This window comes from Clarias gariepinus, chromosome 11 (genome assembly GCF_024256425.1).
Source record: "Clarias gariepinus isolate MV-2021 ecotype Netherlands chromosome 11, CGAR_prim_01v2, whole genome shotgun sequence".
Taxonomy (NCBI): Eukaryota; Metazoa; Chordata; class Actinopteri; order Siluriformes; family Clariidae; genus Clarias; species Clarias gariepinus.
This window is the reverse complement of record NC_071110.1, coordinates 25,864,033-25,886,985: the sequence shown is the minus strand read 5'-3', so window position 1 is coordinate 25,886,985 and position 22,953 is coordinate 25,864,033. Positions and strand designations below refer to the sequence as shown.

The window sequence follows — 22,953 nt, the reverse complement described above, 5'->3', positions numbered from 1 at the left end:
TGTGTATTTTGTTTTGTTGTTCTTAAGTCGGATTGTTTGTAACTTAGGGTTTTCTTTTGTTTCCCTTTTGAGTTCTCTAATTAACAATTTCACACCATTTCTAATTGGAAAGGTGTTCATGTGCGTCTCATAAGCACTCTCCCAAATTCCTGTTTCATTTACCCCCTCAGAAGCCCTGCATTAGGGGTCTTATAAACATCATAACATCTCGTGGTGCAGCTCTCCATACTGCAGCACCAGAAGAGCCCGCAGGCTTGGAGAGGGTGCATGAGATAGTTGAGGGTCAAGCGAGAGTGCTTGATAGGCATGATAACCGTTTTAATTTCTGAGATGTGGGATTAATAAGCGATTGGAGCAAATGCCATTTGCATTGGGCAGCTCAAGGAACATGCCACTTTCGGATTTACATCTGGAATCGACACTGTCATGAACCTGGCTCACTCTCCTCCGATTGGAGGACATCTGTGGATCAAAAACATGACCAAAAAGATTTGCAAAGATCAAGTGGATCTGCAGCTCTGTGTACCATCCCCAGAAGTACATACAGTACTGACTTCAAAGAAGGAGCTTCACTAGATCCTCTACAATGGCTGACAAGGGCTAAAGATACCGACCCCCGAATAACAGCTGAAGCGCAACATGAATTAGGATTAGGATTAGGAATGAGTATATTAGAGGGACAGTGCAAGTAGCATGACAGCCTGCGAATACTGTAGAATTACTATTTGTGTTTTTGCATGGTTTTTTCATTCCTCCAGTGTCATACATTCTTTAAATGATGCTTAAATGCAACAGGGTGTTATAACACAGGCTAATACTTGTTAAAAGGTTAAATGAGCTTGAATCCTGGTTAGTGGATGTGAGTTTATTAGGGAGTTTGGATTTCCATCTTTTGCACATGGGGGTGGGTCAATGGCCCTGGTTACACTTCGGGTGGGTTATGTAGTTAATGTGTTAAAACATAACTGTGATACCATGGGTCTGGTTAAAATACTATACATTTTCCACACTTGACTGTTACTAATAAACAATTGTCTAAATACATGTACATATGAAAAGGTTTTAGAATTTTTAAAATCATGTAGACCTTTTGAGGTGGTTGATTTTTGAGTTCAATGCCATTAATTGACGGTAATTTGTATGTTCAGTTCCGGTCAACATGCAAAAGTTCAACGTTCTGCCGTTGATGTTTAACACACACTGTTTACTTCCAGTAAATACAACATATGGTCACTAACCCATTTCACTGATCTTTGAACAACCCTTCTAAAACTCAATCCACACAGGTAGCAAGCCTGGGTTCTTCAACAAAAACAGCCAAATAATAATTTAAATATTTACATTGAAGTATTTAAATATTAATACTTCAATGTACATTAAAATTGCAGTAAGTAAAATGGCAAAACTGCAAAAGAATGCCTCTTCCATATAATGGTTTACTTATTTTTGTAATGATTTACTTACTTTTGTTATTATTCTCGCAAATCTAACATTTTATACAATTATTTGGGATTGAATAAGAGTTAAGAGTTCCAAATAGTAATGTACATTTATACAGAAATCTTCACCTTAAAAGAGATAGTATAAATATAGCAAGGGTAGCATTAGCAGATTGTTTTTACCATATAAATATTCACCCGTTGAAATTTATACAGTATACATACATATACTGTACACCTTGCAGTTGTAACCACTGGATTTAGTTGAGGTTATACAGTAGGCTGGTGCAAGTTTATGGTATTATCAAAACATGATACAACTGAAGGCTAATTAACCTGCAAGTTTTAATTGAAATTATGTTGTGTTTAATTGTCCCAACTTCTGTTTGAAAATGGGGTTTTGAAAAAAATATATTTTTGTCAAATGTTACGTATTGTTTCAATCTATTACGAACCTACAGCAGGTCAGTAAACTGACATATAACAAAAAGATAACTACTGTAGAAGGCCAGATACACTGGCACAGATACCTGTACAGTACATGCATAGTGCGCAATAGCTAGTTTAATGAAAACGTGGCAAATTTTAAGAAAAGCTCATACGTTCATAGCACTCCAACCATGATTTTCAGTACTCTTACTAGGCAAACAAACATGTGGCTTCAAGCTTAGATCTTTTCTTACGTGACTTCTTGGCTAAAATTTGCATTCCATGTCATGATTCATGATTAAACATACAAATATATGATACACTCGAAATGTTCTTGAACAAGCATTTTACAGATTGCAGTGACAATGCATTGGAATTGGTCCTGGTTCACAAGCTGCTGAAATCCAAGTTGAATGAAATTTGGTATTTTGCTTTGATGGTCATGGAGCAAAACATAAGTAGACTAGAGTCTATGAATTTAGTTTTACCGAAATAAAGAGGACCAAATGTGGCCTTAACCATTACAACCATAATAAAGATGGCAAAGATCTTTATATGTCAAATGTCTAAATATAAATGGGGTTTGAGAAGCTGAGCCTGTTTTAACATCAACCGGGGTTTTAGTGCTCATTGGCCACATGGAACGTGTTTGTCTTTTTTTTTTGAGACATTTAAAAATGTATGCTAGACAAAAACACAGACTATGCAACTATTTTTTGTAAAACTTCAAGTATTAGTTATGTGTTATAATAGATGTCATATTGGTTTATACTAATTATAATTAAATTATACTTTATATTTGGTTTTTATATGGTTATGACATTTAACTGATTACTCCATATAATTAGGAAAAGTCAATGACAATCTTAGCCATTTAGAGATTATCCAGTTTTATTAAATCAATTTTATCACATACACAGATGTAGCAATTATCACACACCAAACTTATAGGTATTTGCACGTTCTGAAACACTCATTAGGGTCCAATCCCCGGAGACTCAGAATATGGGGCAGTGTACACCCTGACAGGGTGCCAATCCATTACAGGGCACACAAGCAAATATACACTATGGTCAATTTGGAAAAACAATTAACCTACTCTCTGGACTGTAAGAGAAAACCATAAACGGATACAGATGTATACTCCAGACCCCATTCCATTGAGAATCTTTTTAGGATGTGCTGGAGAAGACCTTATGCAGCAATCCACATCTTCCATCATCAACACAAGATCTTGGAAAGAAATGAATGCTACTCTAAATGGAAAAACATTTTGCAACATTGCACAAGATTAAAACGTTGCTCTAGCAGTAATTGAAGCAGAAGCTGGTATATACTGTATATATAATTAATATTACAGTGTGTGACATTTTGGCCAGGCAGTGTATGGACATGCCATAAAAGGCCTCTTGCATGAGAAGAAAGCACGCCGAAGGATTTCAAAAATTTTCTGTCTTTAATGCAGATCTGGAAGCTTACACACACAGTGAGGTGTACTCCGTCTCAGACTGGTCACCTAAATGAAAGAATCAGTGAGTGTAAGCAATACAGTCATAAGTTGAATCCCAAAGTTTAAATCTCACAATCTAGGAAAATCTTACTTGTTTGGTAGTAATCATAAACTTTGATCACAGCTGGCTTGAGATTCTTTACAGGAAGCACTTGTTTAATGTGTAACTTATAGTTGATAGGAATGCTCCTTTCGAGCTGTTAAACATACACCAGACATCATACTGTAAACTACATACACAATGTGTGTGTTAATAGGTAAAAATGAATGTTATATACAGTTTTCCTTTTACCTCTTTTATATACATCATAACATGGTCATCTTTGGAATCAACTCGTTCCACCAAAATCTGGTTTTGTAACTACAACAACACAGTAATTATTCCACATTAGGGAATTAAAATGTAACCATGTACTGTATACTGTATCAGGGCAAAGGCAAAACATTCAGAATTTAATCCAGAACACATACATGCACACTAGAATTTTTTAACTTACTTCACCAGCATCTGCAGTGAACCCTGATAGGAGTTTTATGTCCACTATTATCATGTTAGTGCTGTTTAGTGCTCCATTATATCTGGAAACAACAACAACAAAGTTATTACTAAAAACATAAACTATCACAAGCTATAACTAACTGTCACAAACCAGCTATATCCACCAAGCATCTCACAGTCCAAACTCCACCCCGAAATTTCCTGCTTCCCTTGATATTGTTTTTTGAATTCTGTCCCGTTACCGATCCCGCTGCCCTTCAGATTCCTCTTTCGTCTTCTCCCCTGAATACCTCGCCTATTCTTAGACTGATCTCTGTGTATGACCCTGCTTATGTTACAGTAGGAATCTAGTTCTGTGCTCGCCCCTCTGGATTGGTTTGTTCTATCGGCTGGATCTGTGGCTATCGACCCTTACCTACAGTAGCAAACAACGCTTATTCTCTCTCCTCGCTCAACGGTTGGTGACGCGCTCTCAGCTTCGCGTGTCACAATATTTCCTGTGCTCCTACTCCTCGAGAAAGCGAACCGAAGCTTTCTGCCTTCCTCTCCCTGTTCGCGAAGCGGACCAGTTTCAGGAAAACCATTGCATCAATTTAGCTTGCGCAACCCGCGGCCCTTACTAAAATCGAGAGAAATCTGCGCTTCTAGGAGGATTCCTTGATGTCTTCGTCATGCCCCCTCTTCATGCCACAGGATATTGCTCTAAGCATTTAGTGCGCGTGCTGACTTTTTCTCCCTCACACACACATACACACATGCCCACATGCGCAGCAACAGCCACCCGCCGCTGCTTTGCAATGACTTACACATACTGTTTACGTAACCCTTTAGCCTCAATTAAAACTCCTTTAAGTAGACCAGTGTACCCTATTGGGTTCTTTTCTTCCCTGCCTCCTCTCGTGCAGAGGTGGAAAGTAACAAATTACAGTAATTGAGTAGTTTTTTGTGTACTTCTACTTTTTAGAGTAGTTTTTAAAATCTGTAATTTTACTTTTACTTAAGTCTGTTTTGTTTGAAGTATTGTAATCATATTTGCTACTGAGTAGAAAATAAATGAATGAAATGAATAAATGAATGAAAATTTAAAATAATTTAAAAATAATGCAACGGGGAAAGAAAAAAAATTGCACCCTAGAAACCATTGAGGGGCGGGGGAAAAAAAACCACGCTAAATTCACAAGAAAGATGGAGATGGACAAAACAGATGCCAGTGATGCAGACCCAGCTAAAAGCGAAATGACATCAAATTCTTATGAAGCAAACCCCTGGCCATTGTAACGGCCACTACTATGTTGTATGCTACATTATACTGTATGTATGTTGCCCTTTTAAGAATTGCTGCCCTTCCCACAGTGAGTGATACTGTAAGAAGCTTAGGTGTGCTGTTCACCCCCGAAACGCTCTACTGTTTTACCCTTTCCCACCCCTGTTGTTAAAAAAGTAACTCGGTATAATTGCTACACAAATAATAAAAAAATTATTACAATTTTCCAGGGTTATTATGACTATCAGAGCTACCTTCTTTCATACATAACAAAATAATTAATGGGTTGAGTTGTGCTTAAATAATATTAATTATCAATTACATATTTATAATATTTGTTATGATTTGTTGTGATTTTAAAAAAGGCAACAGGTAAAATTTATTATTTTTTAAATGTATTTCCCCCCCAAAGCGATTTAAGGCTTTGAAATACATTTATTCTTACATCACAGAGAAATCGATGGCCAAAGTATGTCCAAATGATTTTTTGCAGTTTCCCTCAGTCATAGCCATGATGCTTAGAGTACTTCTTTCACTAGGTGTGGGGATGTTGTAGAAAAGTGATGTCTTTAAGTAGAAAGAAAAGAAATCAAACCACAAAGCAGGGAATAAAGGGAAAATATATTGTATAAATCACTTTCATTTTAAATTAAGCATTAAGAAAATACTACAAAAATTATTTGGGTAAAATGGCATGTAAATGGCAATATATGCAGTTTATTAGATATATAGATTATAATTATCTAAATAAGGAAATCAGTATATTGCCTATTCATTCATACAGTATTCGTAATTTTAAATATTTATAAACAGGTAAGCCAGGTCAGAAAGATAGACGAAGCTTATTAGCGTCACTCAAATATACCTGTACTGACACACAGCTGGAACCCTTCACTTCAATGCTGTACTTGCCAGGAACATCCTGCAATAATCTTTCTTGGTACAGTAACCTGTTGTTCTGGTTCACATCAAAGGTGTAACTGTTTTCTGCTTCTGACTTTATGGTTACTGTGCTAGCACCGTCTGAGCTGAACACTTTGGTAGAGTACAGAGCAAGAGCTTGGAGGGCCACAACTGTATCCTGGTAAAGAGGAGGAAAGTGTCATATTTTCAAAACTATATACATGTAATAACTGCATTAAAATATATTACTAAACTCATATAACTTCATATTTCCACATACTTAAAAAATGTATTGTACTAAACAAATCTTCAAAACCAATCAGTTTATAATTTTATGCAAAAAGAAAAAAAAAATCTTCCTTGGTAAAATATTTTTTAATGATTGTTTTTATTTGTTAAGTTTAAATTAAGTAAGTCTATTATAAAATGTGTTAAATATTACAGACAAATAAAATTGCTAAGTCTCTTTTTAACATTAATTTTGGCCTGTTATTGCCTTTAGGGGAAATGTTTTAGAACTCCTACTCCTGTGGCATCAATGGATCATCTCTAAAATGGTTTAAGTCCTGTCTGAATAATAGAAACTTTTCGGTCAGCCGAGGTGGACACTCATCTTTCCAGGCTCCCCTGGTACAACTGAGGTCTATACTTAGCTCCATATATACAGTGGAACCTAGAATTGTGAGGATAATTCATCCTGAAAGTGTGCTTGTATATTAAAACACTCGTACATCAAAGCAAATTTTCCCCAGTAGAAATAATGTAAAAAATAGATAATTAAAAGATATTAACAATATGCTCCCCCTATCATCCGGGGATTGCTGGTTCGATCCCCGGGCGATGCTGGTACCTCTCACAGCCGGAGGTCTAGAGAGAGCTGATAGGCCGAGCTCTCTCAGAGGGGAGGGATGAGAGGTACTTCGTGCTCCCACATTATTCACGGCTCTACAGCCAGTCAGGGGCATCTGTGAGCTTGCGCATGCGAAAGAAGCGGCTAGCACTTTCCTCCGAGTTTGTTACTCCGCCCCTAACGGTGCGTGAGCAAGCTGTTCAAAAAGATGCGGTCAGCTGGCATCACGCGGTTCGGAGGAAACACGTGATAGTCTTCGGCCCTCCCGGCTGAATGGTAGTAGTAGCCTTAATGTGGGAGTCCCCTAGTGATGGGAAGGAATTGGCCACGACTAAATTAGGGAGAAAATCGGAAAAAAATCCAAAAAAATAATAAAAAAACAAAACAAAAAAAAACAGCACTTTACCTTTAAAAAGAATCGCAGCCGTAGTGATTGAGACCAGAGAGAGGAGAGAACAATTAAAGATGCTTAATGCGTGCACATGTGATCACAGTGTTATAGTAAAGGATGTGAACGAATATTAGACTATATTCAATTCAATTAAATTCAATTTTATTTGTATAGCGCTTTTAACAATTGTCATTGTCGGAAAGAATTAAATCAAAGCTCTAAACAAGCAAAATAATTATTTAAGTTTGTATGTCCTATTGGTCTTAATAAAAGATATAAAGTCAAAAAAAGTCAAAATAAAACACATTAACCAGCACTTTACCTGGGGCCTCCGAGTGGCGCAGTGGTAAAGTGCTCGCCCTATGCTGTTACCTCTCACAGCCGGAGGTCTAGAGAGAGCTAATTGGCCTATTGTCCTATATGCTAATTGCTAATTTTAGGCTTATAACAGTCACATACTAGTACAGGTATAAAGTAGGCTACTTGCTTATTTAATTTCTTTTGCTCGGCTTAAGGTCACTTAATGGCTTAGTGCCTTTGTATCTTTCTAAGCTTCTACATCCTTACACACTCTCTAGGACATTTGGATTCCCTGACCAGATGCACTTGGTTGTTGTAAGGTCCAGGCTTAATGTTTAAGGAGATTAGCAACATTTAAGTTTAGATTAAACACACATTTCTTCTTGTTGGCTTTTACACCTGGCTAACAGTATATTCTCTTTCATTGTTTTCTGTTACAGGTTATTTTTCATTACCATATATATTTATATATTTTAAAAGTATTTATTTTTATTTGCTACAATACGTGTATTTGAGATTAAATTTTTTTTTTACATATTGTGTGTTTAATTTGTTTGACTGTTTTACAGCATTTGGTCAACTATAGTTTTTTTGTAATTTACAGACAGTGAAGTACTGAAAGAAAATAAAGAAAATGAAAATTGATTGAGTACCTGGGTGGACGAAAAGCCTCCCCAAGGATTTTGTTGCCTCACCAACCAGCTGACTATTCTATTCGCGTATCCCAAATCCACGGCAGAGAGCTCACTTGTAGTGAGAACAGCTAGCAGCACGTAGGAACTGATTTCCACTGACAATGCACCAGAGTCATCTGATGCTGATTGAGACCAGTGAAGATGTCCTACTAAAATGAAAAATGACACAAGGCAATTAGGGTTGACTTTTTTGCTGCATTTGGCCAACAAATTTGTTTTAATTCAGCCACATTGGATGGGTTTTATGAATGGTCAAGCATGAATGGCCTGTTTAATGATCTCAATTGGATTTAAGTCTAGAACAACCCAAGTGCGTTGAGCTTGAAAAGATGGCTGGACATTCTCCTTCACGATTTTCTGGTAGAGCACAGAATTCATGGTTCCATCACACAACTATGTGGTATGCTGTGTTTTTATTTATTTATTTATTTATTTATTTTTTTTATGAAATGCTGTGTTAGTTTACACCAGATGTTATGGATGCACATCTTCCAAAAACTTTTCTCTCATTAGTCCACAAAATAAGTGTTGGCAAGTATTTTTTTACATAGAGCCAGGTAGGTTTGGACAGCTTTTGCCCCTTTATAAATTAAATCATCATTTAAAATCTGCATTTTACATTTACTCTGGTTCTCTTTGTAATATAAAATTTGTTTGATGATCTGAATTATTTATGTGTGATAAATATGCAAAACAAACAAAGAAACAAAATCTAAACAAAATTCTATTTTATATTTTATTTTGGAAGGGTAAGGCTACAGGGAGCAGAAGTAAAGAAGGTGCAGTTTACTTAAGTGCACTTTAAGTACTTAGGGTCAACTGAGCAGCGAAGAGTGTGGAAGAGAGGTGAAGAGGTGTGTACAGACAAGTTGGAACGGGTGGAAAAAAGTATCAGGTGTGGTGTGTGATAGAGTAATCAGCGGGAATGAAAGAAAAGGTGTACAAGACAGTGGTGAGACCAGTGATTCTCTAAGGCTTAGACTGTTTATGGTTGTGTATGTGATGAATAAAAAAATTTGGTTTAAATTTGAAAATAAGAAAACATTTAAAACATTTTACAGTCTTGTAGGGGTTATGTTATTTTGAGAATCTAATTTTTCAACTTTGCTTATTGTTATTATTAAGTATATTAACTTAATAAATAAATAAGGCAATGATGCCTCAACTATTAAGTAGTTTATAGTTATTAATTTTATATATATATATATATATATATATATATATATATATATATATATATATATATAAAAAACTCAATTCATACCTCCTGAAATAGCAACACTTTCCAGCTCTTTCAGTAGCTGCTCCCGAAGGTCTTTCTCTCCAGCTAGACTGAAAGTGTAGGCCATCAGTGCAGTGGTGTAGGTGTTTGTCATGTTACCAATAGAAGACTTCAGGCACAACAACCCTTTATTCACAACAGCATCCTGCAATCAAGAAACTCAGTTGTTTGCAATGTTTCAGTTAAAGTTAAGGTTTTATTTTACTTTTGCAGTCCCTCCCTACAGAATCATGTGCTATCTAAAAGCAAACATTTAAAACTGTATTATGTTCTTACGTGGGCTGTATGTCCAAGTTCAAGGAATGATGCAGTGATGTAAGCAGTAATTGTCACCTCATCATTTACACCACCCTGAAACACATAAGAATGATGTATGTATAAAAACGAAATTCAGTAAATGTATTTAGTATTCATGTGTTCTTCAGTATGGAGAGCCCAAAATACATACAGACCTTCATTCTGTTATTAAACAGACTTCCTTGTTGTATAAAACAACCATCTGATCTCTGCATATTTATGAGCCATTGCTTTGCACTGTTAATGACTTCTGGATCAATAAAGATGTAACGTTGTGCTTTGCCAAAAGTCCTCAAGACAAAAGCAGTTAACCTGGTGATGGAAATTTATTTGTATTCATAGTTAAAATATTTGTGGGACATTTTCCAGTATATATTTGCAAAGTATTAAAAAAGAAGCTTGAGGTTTTTAAATATTTACATCATTAATGCTACCTGTGTGGCAGTTAACATTCTTACCATGTGTTCCCCTCTCCACTGCCAAATGTGCTGTATGCACCATTAAAATGCTTATAGTTAAGCTGCCGCTGGTATCCTGTGTAAAGACAAATCATTGATTCTGATTACTTCTACAAGAATATACTCAGCAAGGCTATTGTTGAAGTAAAAGTTAATCTTACTAACCACTCTTAAGGAAACCAGTAGCCCTCTCGCGGATGGCTGTGGTGAGCTGCTTAGTGTTTTCTAGATACTGAAGAATGTAGATATTGGGGGCGAGAAGAGCAATGTTTTGTTCTCCACAGCCATATGGCATCCTTAGTAGTCCATCCAGATTTTTTAATGCACTGCCAAGTATGTCTCCTACAAAATTACACACAATTCTCCTACAATTAAGATTTTTCCTTTAATACACAATTTTTCTGCCTTGCCTGATAAAAAAAATAGTAAGTACTGTAGTAGTTTCGTAAAAGCTAAGTATAGCTGACTTGCAAATATAGTCTGTTCTTCCAGTCACAGATATTTGTTGTCTAAACAAACAATAAGTACGGTATGATGTTAAATACTTGGTTCTAATGATGAGTCACTACTTGAGTCTCTAAGAGTGAAAAAATATATTTAAAAATGTTAAAAAATATATATCTATTCCTTTTTGTGAATGATGTTTACAAACAAATATATTTTTCCATCATAAAGTTTCAGACCAGATGAAGCCAATTCATGGAATTATGGAATTTTATCTCTTTGATACATGTCTCGTGTATAAATTCTGCCAATCCTGATACCTTTTCAGTCACTACTGATGCTGGAGTTGACCATGGCAGTTCCAGACACTGTTGTAGGAATAGCATTCCTCAGGAAAATGGGTCATTGATTATATTGATAAGTTTTTGCACTTTTCACTTACAGTTCAAACTGGGTCAACATGTTCTCTATTAAGAACTGATATTTAGTCTAATATAAAATGGACCCAAAGCTATCTCTTGTGGAAAGATGTTATTGCAAGAATCTCATAATGTCTGACATTTTGCAACTTAAGGCATTAATCCAGTGGTTGCCATTTGCAAGTTAAAGGTTATGCATGGCTACATTCCAGTCAACACAAACTATACCTCCAGTACATCTATCCTGAATGGCAACTACACTAATTCCTTTCATCTCTTCTTTATTTTTCTACCCATCCCATGGCATCTGGAGATTGTGCCAGCTTCAGTAGACAAAGGTCAACCCTGCGAGGATCATGAGGCATCCAGAGAATTACCAGCTCCAGCTGGAGTTTGCTTCATGATGGTTGGAGTTACACATGCTGCTCCTGTGCTCCCAGTGATCCAGACCCCATCTGCCCTCTGCACCTACTGACTCATCCCTGTGCTAAATCGGACTTCATGTTAATTTAAAGAACTTCTGTTATATTGAACTTTCAGCTGCATAACACACATGATGTTATATAATTTCTATCTGTTATCACCCAAATAAGAATGGGTTCCCTGATTGAGTCTGGTTCCTCTCAAGGTTTTTTCCTATTGACTTCTCAGGGAGTTTTTCCTTGCCACTGTTGCCATTACCCTTGGCTTGCTCATCAGAGACATTTCTCATTCATCTCATTATTATCTAGACACACCGTTCAAAAGTTTTGGAACACTTGAAAATTATTATTTTTTGTTTAGTATTTTATTTTCTACATTCTACAACAATACTGGGGATTTTAAAACTACAAAATAACACATATGGGATTAGGTAATTACGTAACAACAAGAAAAACAACAGTTAGTTGTTATTTTAGGACACAGAGGTCAACCTTTCTGTAATAGTTCTTGCAAGAACAGTATTGTCAAGTGCATTTGCAAAATCTGTCAAGTACCATAATGAAACTGGCTCTCATGAAGACCATCCCAGAAGGGCGACACCAAAACCTACCTCTGCCGCAGACGAGAAGTTCATTTAGAGTTATCAGCCTGAAAAATGACTAATTAACAGCACTTCAGATTAGAGGCGTTATGAAGTCTTTACAGAGCATAAGTAGCAGACACATCTTACCATTAACTGTTCAAAGGAGATTAATGCATGTTTTGGACACCTTCAGCATTTCTTTACAATGTAGAAAGAAATTAAAATCAGGAACCATCATGGAGTTAGAAAGTCTTCTAAAACTTTTGAACGGTAGTGTACATACTTCCATAAATTTTCTTTTTAAAATCTCTTTTCATTTTTGTGAACCTGCTTTGAGACAATTACCGTTGTTAAAAGCGCTATATAAATAAAATTTTATTCAATTGATTTGGACAAGCTTTAAACCATCTTTTAAATAGTTGGGGGATAGTAATATCAAATTATAATACACCTAGCTTGCAGTTTAAAAGAGGGAATAAACATGATTGTGGATTTCCTCTGTGAGATTTTCAGTGGTGTTTGACTTAACAACATTATTATAACTAGTTTCAAATGACTGACATGTTATTTTTGTTACATGGTATTCACATATTAATCTATAATTAATATTTTTATTGGTACAGTGAAATGTGTTTTGCTTTGTTGTTGTAATAGCTCACCAAGGTGTGCACCTGGGCTTTAGCCCTGGCAGGTTTATAGGTTGATTATAGGTTTGTTAATCTATTTGCTAACTCAGGTTCCGACTGAAAATAATTTTGATTCATTGGCTTTTTGGCTAGGTTTGGTGTCACACGAATAAAGTAAAACAACCATGTACTTACACTTAGTTTGGTAACAGAAAAATTTAAACAGGTTTTTGCCAGTTGCATGCAGAAATTGCTAAAAATTTAGCTGAGCACTGAATCTGCACTAAATAAATTATTAGCTAAGAATATAAAAAAATGTTTTAAAACATTTTGGCTTTTAAAGCTGCTCCTTATTACTCTTTTAATCAATTGTTCTAAATATTAGCATTCTAAGACTAACTATCATTTAATATTAGAAGCGAACCTTTAACCTAACCTTTTTTTTTCTTACCAAATACTGAAACAGAAGCTCGTGCTGATCCCACTATTACATCCTCAGGAAGACTCAGCTCCAATTCTTCTGAAACACTGTTGCCTGTACGTAAAATGAAAGACAGATATGTTTTAACTAAGTAAAACAGTACTACTGGCACCAGTACCTTCCACCATCACCTTCATCTCAATGATTTAAAATAAAGTTTAGGTCTAGTCTAACCTTGTGGGCATAATAACCAGCTTTGACTTTTTGTTTTTTCAGTTCCTTCAGCCTATGTGGGGAAAATAGTTATTGAATCATAGTAATAATTAGGCCAAACATAAACTTTCTGATCAGACTATTTATCATGTCACTAACCTTTACAATCAGGCTCCGTGTAACCGTGTCAATGCGGCCTCTCTCTGGAACACTTACAATCTCATTGTCACACATAGTCTGGGATTGTTCTGCCTCTGCACTCACTGTCACATTCAAGACTCCTGTAGTGTAAAAACAATTACAATAACAGTGTTCTTTTTATTCTCAACTTTCCATGATATAATGTAACAGACATACTGTATCAAACATATTAGACATATGCCTCAAGTGAAGATGTCATACCAAGCACAGAGGGAATCAGAGTCCATTTGAAGGTCTTTCTGCCATTTGCACACAGACAGGATGAATATTCGCCATCAGAAGACGGCTCCAGAGTGTAGTCTGAAGAAGGGGCCGGAGTCACTTTAACCTGAGGTTGAGACACAAGTGATTAATTTACTGTGCATATCAAATGTTACAGTACTTCTGAAGATAAAAGTAGGACCTTACAATACCATAATGCATTTTGAAAGATAATTGAAAACAGTGGCCTTCAGTTCAAAAACCTCTCCCCTGATAATAGAGTAGGGTAACGTGAGCTCCAGGAAGAAGGGTTGAAATACAGTGAGCTGAATGGGAGGAGCCAGTCCCAGACCTTCAGAGGACACACAGAAAGCCTCTGTCTCCCAAGTTGTGATGGTGTCAGGAACAGTGACAGGAAGCTCAATTGATCCTGAGGCCCTTTAAAAAAAAAAAAAATTACACTAATCTTTCCACCATCAAATGAAAGGATTATTCAGTATTATAGTGATTACAGTAATTTGATTGAACAGAGGTACAGCACACAAGTGTCTATCCTAAACATAAATATATATAAAACGTAATATGCTGATTCACTAACCCAACTTCTTCAAGTTGCCATATCCAAGTTTCTGGAAAGAACTTACGCACTGTCTCAACATGTACATAATCTGAGTCAAAACTTTCTAATCCCATTGGGTGTGGCGCGGCCATTGAATAAGCAACTTGGGGAACAAAATCTAGGTATCGACCTGGAAATCAGCAAAAACAAACAATTAACAACAAGTCACAAAATACAGTAGCTGTTGTATCTGTGAGATTCTAATTTCATTGTATTGTAATTGTTTAGGATGAACAATAATTTATGAATAAATGTCTGGACATACCATAAACATCCCGGTGATACTGTATGCCTTTGTACATCAAACAGCGAGGTTGTCTAACAGCCAAATTTGTTGCCATCTTCAGCCCTACTCCCTGTCAGGTGATAACACAGTGGACACAGTGAACCAAAAATTGTTTATCATTGAATCCAAATGAAATTTATAACCTTAAAACATACCAGAAAACATACTATAATTAGTAACTACATGGCTTATTATGCTGTGATTTACAGCAAGTTAGTCTGTTACCTTTAATGTATTGTAAACGTGGTCACTCTGTGTATACCGTCGGGGTCTAACATACAAACACTCCAGATCATCTTCAACTTCATAGGGATAATTTGTTACCGATGTTACTGGTAACAATTGAAATATCTACAGAACACATCAAATAAACAAGTGTAACTAAATACATCAAAATATACATATATAAATCTTTGACCTGTATATATCATCTTAGTGCATGTGAGATTTGAGGGACAAGACATTTTATTACGCATTAAATACCAGATTAACCACTGGAGGTCTGAGTCTTCACTTATATTTTGCAATATGAACAAAGTATGTGCGACAAGTAACTCTTTGACAAGGTTGAGCCCTTAGCATTTCTGTTCTAGAGAAACAGTCTCTGAGGTAACAGTTAACAACATTGTTAAATGTGTTGTTGAAATGTAGACATTAAAGTTACCAGTTTAGCACATCTTAATTTCACCTTGTCAGTGTTTAGACGATCTCCAGACTCCAGGATGAAGACACTCTGATCCACAGCACTGAGGCCACACAGTGAACCAGGATGTGCTGAGAGCTCGAGAGTGTTTTTCTCACCAGGAACTGCCTTGGAGGGAGAGAACTGTAGCGAAACCTGGAGTAGATGATGGAAACAAGATTGGCTAAGTTTAGCAATTTCAGGGTAATCAGACTACTTGATTGCAAGGAAAAAGTTCAAATAATGGTGCAAGTATTACCTTATTTTGGAAGCATTTTTCCACATCAAAATTCTTGCTAGCAGCAATGACATTCTCACTGGGGAGGACAGTGTATGCTAGAACCTGGACTATAGGAGCGAACTCAGCAAGAACAGAGAGTGTAAAAGATATTTTTCCTTTTCTGGCATCTGTAGAGTCTTCCACATTAACTTTCTCATGACCATGATGGACTATGGATCCTTTAGATAAAACCTATGGCAGAGAGAGAAAATACATGACATCTCTCCAATGTGTCTTATGCAGAGCTACTGTAACGTACGTAAAGCAGCTGTCTCAAAAAACGAATAGTTTCAATGCACATACTTACCGTGTATATGAGATCAGTACTGAAATTTTCAGTAGTTTCCCCAACTATATAGTAGTTAATGGTTATTGGAATTTCAGCACCACATTTAAATGATTCCTCTGAGCTCTCTATTAACAGTTCACTGAACACTGGGCTGTAAGGTGTAGCAGGTTGGAGAAGCTGTATTTGTGCATCAGCAGTTGTAAAGAATGGTGTTTTTGGTGCATGATATTTTTCCTCGAGATAGACACTTGCCTAGACAACAGGGACACAGGGCAAAAAAAACCCAATACAATTTAGCTTTAATGCATCATAATGTACCGAAAAATTGGCTTCTTTTCTTTACTTTTCTAAAATTATGGTGTAGTTCAATACCTGCAATATGATCTGTGTTGCAGGATCTTCAGGTGAAGCGATTGAGAAGTCTGCCAATCCATTACTGTCTGTAGTAAGATTAAATAATAACTTTTGAGACCACCTTTCACCTTCTGAGAGATACACCTTCTTGTTAGGAATGGGAGTTCCCCTGAAGGTGGTAACTTTAATCTGTTGATCAGTGAAAAAAGAATTATTGTTACTACAGAGTCAAACATAATATGCATAAACAAAATAGCAATTGGTAATGAACAATAGAAAGAAAAAAACAAAAACAAAACAAACAACAGCCAAAAAAACCTACTTTTCCATTTATAACATTTCCATGTTCAAAGTTTGTTGGTAAATCGAGGAATTCCACTTTACCAATTTGGAAAGAAAGTTCTATCTTTTCAGTTTTCACCATGGATATATCTAAGCAAAAAATAAATAAACAAATAAATTAAATTGCAGTTTGTTATCATGAAACATGAATGAAAGTTGTGTAAATGTAAAGTATAAAGTATATTAGGGGTCTGCTCATAGTGCTGTCTTTTTTCTTATCTTTATTGACTGACCTGTTCCTTCCTCTTTGAGCGTAACTGTAATATGAAGATTATTCTCAGATTTATGTTCCAATTCAGTATTCAGGAAAGTTGACACATTAATGAGAAGAAATGCACAGCCAGTCTGACTCATCTGTGGAAACACCCAAAAACAAATATTATGTATTTTTTCACTAGAGTGTAAAAGAAATGATTATCATTTAATGGTTACATACATACCTCCACAGTTTCACTCAGACAGGGTGAAATCAACGGTGCCTCAGAAAAATGCTGGTTTATTTTCCGGCACACCTGCACCTCTGCTTGACCAGGTACAGGTTGTCCATATGTGTACCTTTTCATAAAGTACATTTAATACAACATACTGTCTATAAGACTTTGTATGATATACAGCATAAGATACAAGAAGGATTTACACATGTGCTAGATATTCAGTTGTGTCAACACTATTCAATGTGTTTAATAAAACTGAAACGAATTCTAAATCATTTCTTTTTTCAGTTTTAAATAATAATAATAATAATAATAATAATAAAAAAAAAAACTTACTTTCCGCAGACTTCTATATTTACTTCCTCATCACTAACACTGTGTTCTTCTGGCGCTTTTACTGTGACCTCAAACTTGGGCAAAACTGAAAGTCAATCAAATGTATTATTATGGTAAGTTATATTGGTTACATCTTTATACGCAGAAAAATGCTTCAATATTATTAGTAATCTCACTTACCATGCTTTTCCACCTTAAATTGGTGTGTAATCTCCTTATTTCCAGTGTTAGCACGTAACTGATAATATCCCTGTGGAGCCTCAGCATTTAACTCATGTGAAAGCTGCAGTATCAGGCCTTTCGAGGAGACATTTGTCCACTGACCAATCCTGTTCTGGTGATTATCCTGTTTGTTTCCACAAAAGATACACAGTTCAGTTACAATTAGTTCAGGTGCATGACAACACTGAATAAGCATTAACAATTCTTATAGACAAAAGCCTACAAATGAACAGGGCTATAAAATGTGCAATGTGCATGATTCCATCTTACCTGAAGGCTCACCATGCTGTACTGTGGAGTATAAAACAATGCTTTAATATTTCATAATTTGGATTAAAAAAAAACGCAATGCATTGATGAAACACACCATAAGCAAGGAGGCAATGGTTTATTTAATGGAAACCGCTTAACTAAAAAACTTACACACAGATGGAAGCAACCCAGATGGGAGCAACATTAACCATGGTCTGTGTTAATGTAAATTAAAATCAAGCACCCTCTTGTGCTGGTAAACAGTACTCCAACTGCATATTTAACATAAAGCTTTCTTCTTACCTTTTGTTCAAGTGGGATAAAATTAGAATCCATAGAAACAATTCTAAAATTCACTGTGAAAAAAAGCGTTGTTTGACATTTTGAATTAAATAGGAGACAAATTAAATATTTATATTAACATATTGCAGAAATGAATCACCTGTTTGGCCTGGATTGTAAATAGGCCTATCAGTCTGTATAAAAAGAAGTTTGTCGTATGATTTAAACATCACTTTGCTTTTTTGTGTCATCTTAAAACTTTCACCAGTAACTTCCACATTGATCTCCTGCACTGATCGTTCTTCAACCCGTGGAGCCTGAAAGGAAGTAATCCATGTTAAACCAAAGTTTAAAAATATGCATATACTGTACAGTATCTATAATACTTATAGAAGTAAAGCATATACTGTAAATGTTCAGTACCCGTCTTAAGCTTGGGCATGCCTTCTAAGTCAATGTTTTTTGTATAGTTATTTTCTATTTTCTAGAACAATATTGGAGATTTCAAAACTATGAAACAACACTAATTTACAAATTAAATAACACAAATTAAATCAAACCTTAAAATTATAGCAGTGGTGCATCTCCTTTTCCACTGTCTCTTGTAAAAGAGTTCTGTTCTCATTGTTGTGAACCAGATAAACATTCATTTGCAGAGTCTCATTAGGCTGTAGAAGACTCACACACAGTTTAGCATCAGAGTCAGACTCTATCACTGCAGGAAATGTCACCATGAAATATCTAAAAAAGTAAATGAAGGTTCAAGTAATTATTAATCCATTTATATTTAGTCAATAAATAAAATTGGCCATGTTAATTCGTGACCAAATCAAAGCAACAACTTGTGTAAACTTTTAGTTAACCTCACAAAACACAGCTCAATAATCAATATTATTGCAAAAGTACCAACAAAGTGCGTTAGGGCAGTGGTCCCCAACCACCGGGCCCCAGACTGCTACCAGGCTATGGATGATTTGGTACCGTGCTGCACAGAAAGAATTAAAAACTAAAAAGTTAAATTAAAAATATAAATTTGATTTTATTTTCATTTCATGGACTATCAGAGTCTACAGAGTCTGTGAGAGTGTTTTGAAAAATTATCATATTGTTTTCCATTTGCTTTTGTCTGTATTGTACATTGCAACATACTGTATGATTCACATGCTCCTAGCCCCCTCTGTATAATAAATGTGGCCTTAAAAGTGTGTTTGAAGCAACTTAAATTCTGTTGACATTCTGGATTAAAATCAAGGTGGAATAATCTAAAAATGCCACAAAAGCAATAAAAATATTGCTTCCATTTTCAAAAATCTATTTTTGTGACAGAGGGTTGTCTGCAATGACAGCAATAAAAATTAAATTACGGAGCTGACTGGACATGGGGAAAGATTCTGTGTTATGGTATGTTGTATATATTATGCACTTTATTATGCTTTATTACGAGTGTGTGATGGCTGGTCTCTGGAAAACTGTCTTGCATATAACTGGTTCGAAATGCAAAAAAGGTTGAAGATCACTGCCTTAGGGTACACTGACCTAAGTATCTGCAGTTTGCAATCAGTGTTATTGCTGTGTAAGATCTGTGCAAGCTGTTGAAACATTCGCTTGTATGTAATATCAAGCAGCCAAACTAACTGCTACCTAAAACCTTACAAGCGTTTCACTTTTCTAATTTTTGCAATACACATCATAAAAATACACTGACATGAACTACAATGTGCACTCTTGTTATGACGTTTAATGCTCCAACAGTGCTGATATTTACATACCCACTTCATGATTTAATGTCCTGAAAATGTTTGTATAGATACAGGGAAAATTCTATTCTTTAAGGTAATTACAGAAATCTATGTGTTCTTACTGCAAGTTTACTAAATTCCTAAAGGTCATTAATTTTGTGCTAAAAACTATTTAGTGCTTGTCCATAATAATTTTTTCATTTCGTTACACTCCCTGCAGCTTGTTATGTATTGTTAATGCTTTCCAACTTTCCAGAAATGTATCTGAATCCTAATCCAAAATGCAAATACAGTACGAAAAAAAAAAGAACACATTTTTAAATGTACTCCTTAGTGTATATTTAAAAATATATATATTTTACACTGGAATTTACAATTTGTAAGAGTTTGACAACAGTGTAAAGTTGTATTATACTTACGGCCCTGATGTGTGTCCATAGACAGAAAGAAAGAGGACGCTGGCTATCATTAGCCATATCCTTATGTGGACCTGATTGACCACCATGATGAAGTCCTTCACCAGTGCCAAGCTGTAAAGTTCAAAAGCCTTTTTAAAGACAGTCAGGTTATTTGCTCTCATCCTCTGATTAATGATTAACCACTTTAAGCAATCTGACTACACTGCACACGTCTGTCATAAGCAAAAACATATAGCAGGTTTCACAATAGTATGTGATACATGTCATACAAACTAGGCAGATTACAGTGTAAATAAAGAATTGCATAAACACTGTAAAAAACTTTTTTTTTTTTTTTTTACAGTTATTCACTAGTGACCATTATATTCAATAATACAAACTGAGTTAAGTATGTTCAGTATAACATATAAAGTAAGTAATTTTTCACTGCAGGCATTGTATTTAGACATTTATAATTGGACACATACTGTACAGTATCTAGGCACGAAATGCATTTTATTATAATTATTAAAAAGACATATGACTATGTTTTTGCACTTATATGTAAGGAAGTTACTGGAATAATAATAAAATTAAAGTATACATACTGTGTGAAAACACACAACTATTTATAAATAAATAAATAAATAAATAAATAACTGTGTAACATTTCCACAGTATGATCTTAGTATTTTTGGTTGACTCCTGTTTAAAAGTCTTTCTGTCATTTGTTGCACACTGTTTGCCTGTAGTAAACATAACGGTCCTGTGACCCTTGACTTGAACTTCATTTCCCAGCATCACAATGCACTACAAACTCATGTCAAACATAAACTATAAGCCTTAGCAGTGTGGAAAAACTTATTGAATTTCAATTATATATCAGTAAATTAGCACTCCAAGCAAACCAATGTTTAATGTCTAATCCCCAGAAGGCCTCTGTAAAAGAGCTGGCCGTCTGTTCTTCTGTTGCATCGGAGAAAAACACAGGTCGTGCAGACACTCAATTTAGGGAAGTAAAGGGATAGGCAGAGACAAATTCTTCAAGCAACTTTAATAGTAATAATATTACATAATATAATATCTAAACTAGAGGCTAAACAATACATAAATAATACTTACAATTTTTTCTATATTATACTCCTTTTCTAACTTAAATGAAGTAGAAAAACATGCAAAAAACTTGGAGCGTGACCGAAGCATGACCTGTACACACAAAAACTAAGAAAAGAGGAACTTTAATGCAAACAAAACATAATGGAAAACTGCAGAAAGCTTGTAATCAAGCTTGGACAAAAAGCTTGAATCCTAAATGGCAATATGATATCCTTATCATTATATGACATGTAATCTTGAGATCATTAAAGAAAAAAAAAAAAAGAATAAAAATTAATAAAAAAATTAATTTAGTAACTTGAAGCATACTAAGGACAGATGAGACAGATGAGAAAATAACAATAAGATACTTTCAAAATCTTAAAACAGATAGACAAATTAAGCCGTCAGCACTAGTGGTCGATATTCTGGTTAGGAAAAGAGGAAAAAAACAATCTCTTTTTTTTTTAAGGCCCAATAAAACCAACCCTAAATAATAAATAAAAAATGAGATGTATGGAATTGGGAGTCACCACACCACTATAGGCCAAACAAATTACCGAACAGTATATCTATTGAATATTAAATAAAAAGAATAGATCAAACAAAGAAACTAAGAGAAGCGATAATGCACTTTTCAGGTATATACTGTAAACCAATGTGAAATTAAGGAAGTTGTGACTTTGAGGACTTTGTGGTGGGAACTTTGTGGGGTGTCTGTCTGTCTGTTTGTCTTTGGTTTTTATTTGAAATTTGTTGGAATCCTCAAAATTTGCCATGACAGCACATAAAATTGTTTAATTTGACATAATATGGTAGTTAGTGCCACTTACTATGCTGCCACTTGGAATGTAAGTAAAACGTAGGAAAATAAGTAAAATATGAAAACTTACAAAACCAATAAAATAAATGGACCTGTGTTTGCCAGCATAGGATAAAGATATTGTTTACTTTGGAGAAGCAAAATCAAACATCAAAAGCAAAAGCTTCTGTTCACCAAGATTTTTCTCCTTTAGATCCAACACTTATATCCTACTTAAACCCCATGCACATCTTTGTAATGTATAGCGACCAGACGATCTAATGGTACAGGCATAACTGCCAACTGTCTGGTCAATTCACCCCAAGGTGTTACAGTATGTGAATTTATATGCTAATTCGGTTCCCTTTCAAAGGCTGCAGGTTATGGATAGGAGTAAACCGGAAACATTCCTCAGATCTTTTGTCTTCACCGCATTGTGCGCGTGTGTGTACAAGCAAAGTCAAAGCATATTAAAAGCAAAGAAATGTTAACTCGCCTATAAAAAGGCAGAGTTTAAAACGAGATGTCCCCCTCCTTGCGGAAATTTCCTTTCGGAGGGCAATCTTCACACCTTTTGCTTTGAGTGTTTGTGCGAAAAGCACGCTCTCCATGGGCTTCACAAAGACTGCGAACATTGTGATCTTCTCCCCATAAAGGTGCTCCGCGCATGCCTCGCGTTCTTTAGGGAACCAC

General features: G+C 35.4%; 1 protein-coding gene across 1 annotated transcript in view; it reads right to left on the bottom strand.

The window, feature by feature from the left end:
- Nucleotides 1–2,743: 2,743 nt before the first annotated feature.
- Nucleotides 2,744–22,953, bottom strand: part of LOC128532870 (alpha-2-macroglobulin-like) — a 30,720-nt gene continuing 10,510 nt past the window's right edge. Inside the window, exons 3-36 of the mRNA XM_053506985.1 lie at nucleotides 20,385–20,495; nucleotides 18,787–18,967; nucleotides 18,387–18,543; nucleotides 18,248–18,300; nucleotides 17,963–17,983; nucleotides 17,651–17,816; nucleotides 17,471–17,555; nucleotides 17,141–17,255; nucleotides 16,934–17,054; nucleotides 16,681–16,790; nucleotides 16,377–16,547; nucleotides 16,023–16,256; nucleotides 15,695–15,907; nucleotides 15,442–15,591; nucleotides 14,979–15,104; nucleotides 14,733–14,823; nucleotides 14,447–14,597; nucleotides 14,061–14,286; nucleotides 13,849–13,975; nucleotides 13,606–13,727; nucleotides 13,468–13,519; nucleotides 13,264–13,347; nucleotides 10,483–10,659; nucleotides 10,318–10,393; nucleotides 10,015–10,171; nucleotides 9,839–9,913; nucleotides 9,545–9,707; nucleotides 8,239–8,426; nucleotides 6,007–6,222; nucleotides 5,587–5,708; nucleotides 3,876–3,957; nucleotides 3,671–3,739; nucleotides 3,470–3,575; nucleotides 2,744–3,384 (exon numbers count right to left, since the gene is read on the bottom strand). Coding sequence (XP_053362960.1) covers nucleotides 3,344–3,384; nucleotides 3,470–3,575; nucleotides 3,671–3,739; nucleotides 3,876–3,957; nucleotides 5,587–5,708; nucleotides 6,007–6,222; nucleotides 8,239–8,426; nucleotides 9,545–9,707; nucleotides 9,839–9,913; nucleotides 10,015–10,171; nucleotides 10,318–10,393; nucleotides 10,483–10,659; nucleotides 13,264–13,347; nucleotides 13,468–13,519; nucleotides 13,606–13,727; nucleotides 13,849–13,975; nucleotides 14,061–14,286; nucleotides 14,447–14,597; nucleotides 14,733–14,823; nucleotides 14,979–15,104; nucleotides 15,442–15,591; nucleotides 15,695–15,907; nucleotides 16,023–16,256; nucleotides 16,377–16,547; nucleotides 16,681–16,790; nucleotides 16,934–17,054; nucleotides 17,141–17,255; nucleotides 17,471–17,555; nucleotides 17,651–17,816; nucleotides 17,963–17,983; nucleotides 18,248–18,300; nucleotides 18,387–18,543; nucleotides 18,787–18,967; nucleotides 20,385–20,470 — 4,314 coding nt within the window. The 5' untranslated portion in view covers nucleotides 20,471–20,495 and the 3' untranslated portion in view covers nucleotides 2,744–3,343. The remainder of the gene's footprint in view (nucleotides 3,385–3,469; nucleotides 3,576–3,670; nucleotides 3,740–3,875; nucleotides 3,958–5,586; nucleotides 5,709–6,006; nucleotides 6,223–8,238; nucleotides 8,427–9,544; nucleotides 9,708–9,838; nucleotides 9,914–10,014; nucleotides 10,172–10,317; nucleotides 10,394–10,482; nucleotides 10,660–13,263; nucleotides 13,348–13,467; nucleotides 13,520–13,605; nucleotides 13,728–13,848; nucleotides 13,976–14,060; nucleotides 14,287–14,446; nucleotides 14,598–14,732; nucleotides 14,824–14,978; nucleotides 15,105–15,441; nucleotides 15,592–15,694; nucleotides 15,908–16,022; nucleotides 16,257–16,376; nucleotides 16,548–16,680; nucleotides 16,791–16,933; nucleotides 17,055–17,140; nucleotides 17,256–17,470; nucleotides 17,556–17,650; nucleotides 17,817–17,962; nucleotides 17,984–18,247; nucleotides 18,301–18,386; nucleotides 18,544–18,786; nucleotides 18,968–20,384; nucleotides 20,496–22,953) is intronic.